Here is a 10,060-nt window from a genome sequence, read left to right as displayed (position 1 = left end):
GATATCACGTATACATCTCAGTATGGGCGGCACGGTGGCGCAGTGGGTAGCGCTGCTGCCTCGCAGTTGGGAGATCTGGGGACCCGGGTTCGCTTCCCAGGTCCTCCCTGCGTGGAGTTTGCATGTTCTCCCCGTGTCTGCGTGGGTTTCCTCCGGGCGCTCCGGTTTCCTCCCACAGTCCAAAGACATGCAAGTTAGGTGGATTGGCGATTCTAAATTGGCCCTAGTGTGTGCTTGGTGTGTGGATGTGTTTGTGTGTGTCCTGCGGTGGGTTGGCACCCTGCCCAGGATTGGTTCCTGCCTTGTGCCCTGTGTTGGCTGGATTGGCTCCAGCAGACCCCCGTGACCCTGTGTTCGGATTCAGCGGGTTGGAAAATGGATGGATGGACATCTCAGTATTTTTAGTTTTTCAGAGAGCTGTAATATCACGAATATAACGGATTCTGTGTCCTGTTGGAGGAAGAGAAAGCCAGTTTAAGGGGCACATAGTGATTCACACACATAGAGCACATAGAAGAACACATACAAAACAAAGCATTTAACGTGCTACTTTAATTACGATGTGATTTGAGAAACTGGTTAATTAAACAATTTTAAGATGAAGTTTATGATGTTCTACTTTAATGACAAAATAAACTACTTAATTAAAGTGGAAATTGTGAGATTGAAGTTGACATTTCGTGCTTTTTTCCCCACTGAGTGCCTTTTTTTTCTCTGTACCCTAATAAGCTTTCATATGACCCTCAGATGGTGGGCTACGTCTCACCTTTTAGACAGATTAGAGGGGTCCAGATTTTGTTTTTTAAAAAACGTCTGCACCACCACATGTTTCAAGGCAGCATGGAACATGTTTGAATGGAACAGCCCCATCTTGGCTCTTGGAACCTCTTCACTTGTATGTGCCAACAAGAGCACTGTGGTCTACTAGCCAGATGCTCTTAGTTGTCCTGAGGTCGAAGCTGAAGCAAAGGGAGGATTGGGCTTTTTCGGTGGCTGCTCCTTTTCTTTGGAAAGGCTCGCCTTATTATATTAGGTCTGTCCCAACACTGTTCATTTTTAAGTCATCATTAAAGTCTCATTTCTAGAGGCTGACATTATGTTTGTACAGGTATATGTTTGCTCATATACATTCATGATCATAAATACTGTACGTATGTACGGGTTTGAGTATTTTGAGTTATCTTTTATGTAATGGTTGGTTATGCTTGCAGTTTTGTGATGTGTACATACTGTATATGTGAACTGCTTCTTTTACAGCACTTTGCTTCAGTTTTGGCTGTTGTAAATGTGTTTTATAAATAAAGTTTGCCAGTCCCTGTTTTATACAGTAAAACATTATTTTAATACATAACACCAAGAAGTGCAGATCTGAGACAATGGACTGCAAAAATGAAGTTGGTTTGCAACATTTATTACAAAAAACTTAAACAATACATAAAATATAGAGCAAGAATTGTAGGTTGTAACAGAACAATGAGGGACATGTATGTTTATGTTACATTTTTTCACAAAGCACAGTAATTTTTCTTTTTCCTCTTACATTATCTAAAAACAGATGCATGACTTCCATATGTGAAAAAAGGAAGATGAAGGGTCTAAAGACATATTCCCTCTCCTCTTCTTCTGGAAATTCAGATAGCAAATCAAATTTCTGAAGGGCCTCTATGTCTTCTTTCTCCATTGACAGTAACGAAGGGAGCAAGACTTGCCCCCTGACCACAGATTTATTGTTAGCACACTACTTCTCTGCCTCCATAAGAAGCTGAAGGATTCCATGTTGCTGTAATAATTTTTATAAAAAAAAAAGAAAATTTTTAAATGGTCATCATAAAGCTTATAGCCTTTTCCTCCACATTTACAAGAAATTTAAAAAGGAAAGAGAAAAAATATATACAGTATATGTTATACGTTATTAACATTACTGCTTTCAATCACAGATTCGGCAAGTCTTCAATATTTCTTACAATACACTATTAAAAACACTACACAATGCATTTAAAATTTTCTAAGGCCTCTGAGAGTTGTATTTCTGTGTTAGAAGAGGTAAAACAGGCTTTTAGTCTTTTGTGCTTTGACTGCTACTGGTTAACGATTCAACAGTATGCATCTGAGACAAACATTAAAAGTCTTTTCGTACATTTTATTTACTAAACAATTAGTATTGTAAGCCAGCGTCAACAAAATGTATTTCATATGTCTTACGGAAGTTTATAAAATGATGTGTCTGTACCTGCTCATCAATGACCTGTGCTGGATATTGGAGAAGGGAGGCTGATGTTTATTCTAAAAGAAAAGATTTGAAACCAACATGAACGCAGTGCTATTTAATAGCAAGACATTTTTTTCACTTCATATGTTGTGCGAGTCTTTATTCATCTTCTGTCTTTTCATTAGTGGCTCAATAGAGTCTAAACCTAAAAACAACATTTACCTAAGGAAATGTTAAAAAAGAACCAAAAGAACATGCACAAAAAAGGACCCTGTCCAGGCTGTGCATCATTTCTGTGCATTCTAATATTTTGTTGGGTTCTTGGACTTTCATTTATAATGGTAAACACTTTGGTGATTTGTCTTTGATTTACAACAGGGTCAAGCATAATTTCCACATTACCGCAGAACTGAACGAAAGTTATTATAGGAAATTTAAACTTCATTTACCCCTTGGGGCTTGAGTTCTCAAGTAACATTGTTCACCACCACTTCCTCAAAGCTGGCATGTCATTCTAAAGAGGACAGAACATAATCTAGTTGTTAAAAGGAGTTTAATGTTACAAAAATATTTATGCAAACCATTACAAACACAGATTTAAAATATGTGGATTTTGAAAGGTAGGCATTTATGGAACATCAAAACCACTAGGGACAGTATGCTATAAGTAAGGAAATATTAGAAATATAATAAAACTAGGGGGCTCTGCCCCCTGCTCGCTTCGCTCGTCAACCCCTGTGTTTGGTTTACTGGATATACAATACAGTTTATTTTTTGTACAGCCCAAAATCACACAAGAAGTGTCGCAATGGGCTTTAACAGCCCCTGCATCTTGACAGCCCCCCAGCCTTGACCCTCTAAGAAGACTAGAAAAAACTCCCCAAAAAAAACCCTTTGTTAGAGAGGTATCAATTATAAAGAGCCACGGATCACATTTAAGGGTGCACCTCCCAGCATGCATGAGTGTGTCTATTATGGGATGTTAAAAAGTGAAGAAGGTGTGCGAGTGTCGCAATAGTCAATCCGCAAAAAGAAACATTTATTTGTTTTAAGTAAGAATCAGCAGTGTACCGAGTTAAGATAAGTGTGCGTTGATGACCAGAGGTGGGTTCGTTTGCATTTTCCTTGTATTTTATGTTTTATATGTTAAGATGTAAAGTCGTTTAAATGTACTGATTACGTTATTGATTTGAATTCTATACTGCCGGTAAGCTAGTGCTTAATTTCAGTAATACTGCCATCTAGTGGACTTTGGGTACTTTATCAATAAGTTTTATGTATTCTTTTTTATTGTAGACCACACACACAACTACAAATACACCTATACCTATTCGAATGCAGGTGTATATCTCCAAATAAATAAGTTCAATTTCAAACTAAGCTGCTGTGTGGAATACTCTGCATCATTTGCCAGTGTCCTGATCGACACTCCGGAGTGAACACTATAAGTCCTGAACATACGAAAGATAAAGTGGTCCTTTGCTACAAAAATTGGTCCTTCGAGCCGGATAGTGTGTTTACAACGGAAGAAGGATGTCGGAGTATCAGTCCTACAGTGACCGTCCTCGACGCTTGACCCGTCCACCAGCCTATCTTAAAGAATTTGAAGTTCAGTATCCTGGTCAAGTTCCTTTACCACCTGTGGCCCATACAGCACACCCATCACCAAATACTACATCCCAATGAAGTCAACAAATCACTTTACAGCCTCATCTCCTACCAGTCAGTACAGTTTCTATGGAGGAGAGAATAGATTGCACACTACAGTGGATCGGTGGGATGTACCAGATGTGGAAACACCTTTACTTCAAACAAAAGATGCTGATTTCTTACCACTGAGATACAACTTAGTTATTCACGACCTTGAACTTGAGAATCAACAGTTAAGACAGACTACACAGTCCATGAGAGAGGAGATCAGGCGCTTATGGGAGATGCAGGTAGGCATTCAAGAGCAGTTAAAATTAAATCAACAACTGCCCTTAACCCACAGGCAACTGACCCAAGATCAAGTTCCCCCAGTGCCTGCACCCAGAACTCGTATTAGATCAGCAGAAAAGATTGCCTTTAACTTTGATCGAAATACTCCACCACTACCCGCTCCGAGGTGTAGACAAGTGGCAGATAAACAAGGAAGCGCCTCTCTTGATGACAACGAACCTAGTACGGGCCGAAACTTCATTCATCATAGACCATCAGGAGAGCAGCAAGCTCTTATAGTTCCAGAACCCCCAGGCATTCAATACGTATGTGAAGAATCTTCTCCTATGTATGGATCTGTAAACCATTGCTCTCCACAACCAAGTTTTTTATTGCATACTCCTATTAGACAATATCAAGATCTTCGGAAGTCGGAGCCACTAGAACTGACTCAAACCTATTCAGTACCACACGAACAACACTGTTCTTATCCTCCCATGTTGCACTCTGCTCAAACAGGACAGCAGCACAGTGTTATTAAGCAAGAAATGACGTATAGAGGTCCAAAACCAACAATTCCACATTTCAGTCATAGGGATCCAAGTGAGTTTGCCCGTCTCAGATTAGCTTTGATGAACCTACTGCCAGAAGATGCCACCGAGCTCTTTAAATACCAGGTGTTGTTGGATCATCTGAAGCTAGAAGAGGCACGTCTAATAGCTGATTCATTTCTGAACTCGGTTACTCCCTATACAGACACAATGGCAGCATTAACAGAAAGATTCGGACAACCTCATCACCTAGCTTTAAGCAAAATAGCCGCAGTTATGGACTCGCCTGATATTCAACCTGGAGATGCAGCAGGATTTGAAAAGTTTGCCCTTCAGATACAAGCCTTAGTGGGTCTACTCCAAACTTTAGGTCCAAAAGGTGATATCGAATTACATTGTGGCTCACATGTCGCTCGTTTACTAACCAAATTACCTTCGGAGTTGCGATCATCCTTTAGAAGACAAATGTGCTACCAACCAGGCACTATTTATACCCTTCTGGATTTAGCAAAATGGCTTAAATTTGAATCTTGGTGCCAAACTATGAAGGCCAGACCAGAGGCAAAGGACACAAGGATCGAGCGATGCACAGACCAGACAACAGAAGAGATATAGGAGCTAAAACCCGACAGACCACTATCTTTCATGGCACAGAGCAATCTTCAGCGTTACCTACTTTGACATCATCAGCATCCGTGTCACAGTCTACAAGTAAGACGCCTGAGAAGAGCAAAGTTTTCTGCCCCATACTGTGCTAGCACTGAGCATTACCTGAGTCAATGCTCTCAATTTCAACAGCTTAATAAGGAGCAGATAATCAACTGGATTAAAACTAAGAATAGATGCTGGAGGTGTGGACGTGCCCATCAAGCTGCTCAGTGCACACTGAAGAAGCCATGTCATATCTGTAACAGGAAGCATCTTCAAATCCTGCATGAAGTAAACGACAGATCACCAAATGAAGAAACTTGTTTAGTGAGTTCTACAAGTGAAACTCTTTACCTAGATAAACCTGAAGGCTCCAGCCGTGTCCTCCTTAAAATAATCAAAGTTCGTCTACAACACCAAGATAAAGTTTTAGACACTTATGCTATTCTTGATGATGGATCAGAGAGAACAATCCTGTTATCTGATGCTACCCAGAAACTAGGTCTGAAAGGAGAAACAGAGGATCTAACACTAAGGACCATTAGACAAGATGTGAAGACACTGCATGGTGCTTCAGTATCCTTCAGAATAGCTTCAGTTTCACAACCTAACAAGAATTATCTTATCAGAAGAGCCTTTACAGCTGATCAACTGAGTCTGGCAGAACATTCATACCCAATAGCAGACCTACAGCAACGATACAATCACTTAAAGGGTCTTCCACTACAACCTGTTCATAAAGCATACCCTCTCTTGTTAATTGGAGCTGATCATCCACACTTGATCACCCCTATTGCACCTGTGCGCCTTGGACCACCAGGAGGTCCTGCAGCAGTTAAGACCAGATTAGGGTGGACATTACAAGGTCCAGCACAACTACTTAAGGAGAACCTGCAACCACAGCAATGCCTTCATATTACCCTCAACCCTTTAATGTCTGAACTTTTCAGAATCTTGAAAGACTCTGGCAAACAGACATCATACCTTACAGAAATGAGAGACTCCTAACAAGGTCTAAACAAGATCAAGAGGCCATAGATCTACTGCATGCGAAAACGATAAAGGTAATGGTAGATGGTGTAAACCGTTATGCCACACCACTGCTACGCAAGAAAGATATGCCTTGTCTACAAGCATACCAAGAAGCTGTTATGCCGAGTTTGCGAAGCATTGAAAGACGTCTGTCAAAGGACTCTACAAAGGCAGCTGCATACAATGAAGAAATTAAAAAACTGGAGGAGGCTGGATATGTTATTAAGTTACCAGCAGAAACAATCACCTCCTCTGAAGAATCTTGGTTTATTCCTCACCATCTGGTTCAGCATAATGGTAAGAACCGGGTTGTATTCAATTGCTCCTTTAAATATCATGGACATAGCCTGAATGAATACCTGCTCCCTGGGCCAGCCCTCAGTCCGTCCCTATTAGGAGTGCTCTTACGTTTTAGGGAACATCCTGTAGTAGTAGGTAGCGACATTAGAGGAATGTTTCATCAAATCCGCCTTTTACCTGAAGATAAACCTCTTCTCCGTTTTGTATGGCGTAATTTGGAAAGTAGCATTTCCCCCCTTATCTATGAATGGCAAGTACTTCCCTTTGGCACCACCTGTAGTCCTTGTTGTGCAATTTTTGCTCTTCAACGACATGTAATGGACAACACTGAATCAGGGGATGAGATCCGATCCTTAGTTGAAAGGAACTTCTATGTAGACAACTATTTGCAGAGTCTACCATCGACCCCGAGGGCAAAGCAACTGATAGACAAACTAAGAGATCTTTTGTCAAATGGTGGATTTGACCTTCGTCAATGGACTAGCAATTTTCCCAAGATACTAGAACATCTGCCACAAGAAGCTCGTTCAATCAGTACAGAACTCTGGTTGTCTCAGGATCGATCAGATTCCACCGAATCCACTTTAGGCTTGAAGTGGCATTGTTCCTCAGACACGTTCAAGTACAAGTCTCATCCAGTGCAGAAGACAACTGTTACTATGCGCCACATATACAGAATACTCGCCAGTCAGTATGATCCTTTGGGGTATATTCTTCCATTCACCACATGTGCCAAAGTCCTGGTCCAAAAATTGTGGGATAAACAAAGAGATTGGGATGACCCTATGTTGCCTGAAGATCTATTAAGAGCCTGGAATGAATGGGAAGGAGAACTTCACGCTCTGGATAACGTTAGTATCCCAAGATGTTATACACCTGTTGATATGGACTTATTTCCTATTAACAGACAGATTCACATATTCTGTGATGCCTCTGAACAAGCTTATGGGTCCGTTTCTTTCCTAAGAACCGAAGATAAAGATGATAATATTCATCTTACCTTCATTATGGCCAGATCTAGAGTTGCACCAAAGCGTCGACAAACCATACCAAGACTAGAGCTATGTGCTGCATTAAATGGAGCACAGGTAGCTAAACTCTTAGAAAATGAGCTTACTTTAACAATAAACCAAGTGGTTCTGTGGTCTGATTCCACAACTGTGTTATCCTGGCTTCAGTCTGAATCCTGCCGCTTTAAAGTATTTGTGGGAACCAGAATAGCTGAAATCCAAGAATTAACAGATCGCCATTCTTGGAGGTATGTGGACTCCAACAGGAATCCAGCAGATGATATCACACAGGGTCGAACACTAGCTGAATTGTCTGTACCACACAGATGGAATCAAGGCCCATTATTCCTTTTTAAACCTGAGTCAGAATGGCCAGTAAGGCCAAATATTACGGGTCCAGAAGTTGAAGCAGAGCAACGGAAGAGTGTCTTCTGTGGTAGTACGGTGACGTCTCATCTAATTCCTAACCCTAAGGAATACCATACATGGATGGAATTAGTAGAAGCTGTAGTTCAAAGCAGGAGTGACCAAACCATTCCTACCGCTGAAGACTATCGAATGTCAGAATTTCTTATCTTTCAAAATTCACAGTTAGACAGTTTTCCTGAGGAATATATGTTGCTGAAGAATGGAAAGCCTGTTCCTGTCACCAGCCGACTTCTTACTTTAGCACCAGAGTTTGACACATCATGTCAGCTTATCCGAGTTGGAGGGCGATTGTGCCGTATTGAAGAGATTGAGCAGTCATCAATTCATCCTATTGTTTTAGACCCTCACCATCCAGTCACTAAATTAATTATTCAAGAATATGATGCCAAACTTCATCATCCAGGTCCAGAGAGAGTGTTTGCCGAATTAAGGAGAAATGTCTGGATCCTAAGAGGCAGAGAAGCAGTTCGCAAATTCCAACATACTTGCACCGATTGCCGTAAACAAAAGGCAAAGCCCCTTATCCCTAAAATGGCAGACCTACCCCTAGCAAGATTGAGGCTTCAAAAACCTGCTTTTTTCAGCACTGGCATGGACTGCTTTGGACCATTTCAGGTTAAGATAGGTAGGCGTTGTGAGAAGAGATGGGGCATTATCTTTAAGTGTCTCACTACCCGATGTGTGCATTTGGATGTTCTCAATAGTATTGACACAGATTCCTTCCTAATGGCACTCCGAAGGTTCATAGCTCGAAGGGGCACACCCTACGAGCTATTGTCTGACCAAGGCACAAATTTCCATGGTGGAGAGAGGGAGTTAAGAGAAACATTTTCCACCCTTAGTTCAGAGCTTCAGAAATTGCTTGCAAAGCAAAAAATCAATTTCCGATTTAACCCACCAGGAGCACCACATTTTGGTGGCGCATGGGAGAGAGAAATTCGGTCCGTGAAGCAGGCCCTTTACACCACAATAGGTTCACAGTCGGTGTCTGAAGAAGTACTTAAAACCGTTCTCATTGAAATAGAAGGAATCTTGAACAGTAAGCCTCTGGGGTATGTGTCATCAAACATTGCCGACTTGGACCCAGTTACACCTAATTTCCTACTGATGGGGCGGCCTGATAGTTCTCTACCACAGGTTGTCTATCCCGTTAATGAGCTGATGGGGCGGCGGAGATGGAGACAGAGTCAAGTGCTTACTGAACAATTCTGGTCAAGTTTTGTTAAATACTATCTACCCAGTTTACAGGCCAGACAGAAGTGGCATAAGGAGCCTGAAAACCTACTAGAAGGGATGGTAGTCATGCTCATTGATCCTCAGCTTCCTCGAGCACTTTGGTTAATAGGCCGAATTGTTAGAACCTTCCCCAGCCCAGATGGTCATGTAAGAGCTGTAGAGGTGAAGGTGAAGGATAGACTCTATACTAGGCCTGTTGCTCGTCTTATTCCCCTTCCGGACATTCAACATCAGGACTCTGATATTAATAAATCATAAGTTTAATAATATTTTTTGTTTGAAATAAATAGCAAATATGCATAGCATATTTGGGGGCGGCAATGTTAGAGAGGTATCAATTAAAAGAGCCACGGATCACATTTAAGGGTGCACCTCCCAGCATGCATGAGTGTGTCTATTATGGGATGTTAAAAAGTGAAGAAGGTGCGCGAGTGTCGCAATAGTCAATCCGCAAAAAGAAACATTTATTTGTTTTAAGTAAGAATCAGCAGTGTACCGAGTTAAGATAAGTGTGCGTTGATGACCAGAGGTGGGTTCGTTTGCATTTTCCTTGTATTTTATGTTTTATATGTTAAGATGTAAAGTCGTTTAAATGTACTGATTACGTTATTGATTTGAATTCTATACTGCCGGTAAGCTAGTGCTTAATTTCAGTAATACTGCCATCTAGTGGACTTTGGGTACTTTATCAATAAGTTTTATGCATTCTTTTTTATTGTAGACCA

At 41.1% G+C, this 10,060-nt stretch overlaps 1 protein-coding gene across 1 annotated transcript; it reads left to right on the top strand.

The window, feature by feature from the left end:
* The first annotated feature begins 6,395 nt into the window (after positions 1-6,395).
* LOC127529975 (uncharacterized) lies at positions 6,396-9,628 on the top strand. Its single transcript, XM_051935409.1, has one exon. It carries the CDS (start codon positions 6,396-6,398, stop codon positions 9,591-9,593), a length of 3,198 nt encoding a protein of 1,065 aa, XP_051791369.1. The 3' UTR covers positions 9,594-9,628.
* The last annotated feature ends 432 nt before the right edge of the window (positions 9,629-10,060 follow it).

Source organism: Erpetoichthys calabaricus, chromosome 12, assembly GCF_900747795.2.
Source record: "Erpetoichthys calabaricus chromosome 12, fErpCal1.3, whole genome shotgun sequence".
NCBI classification, from domain to species: domain Eukaryota; kingdom Metazoa; phylum Chordata; class Cladistia; order Polypteriformes; family Polypteridae; genus Erpetoichthys; species Erpetoichthys calabaricus.
This window is presented reverse-complemented; position numbering and strand designations above follow the sequence as displayed.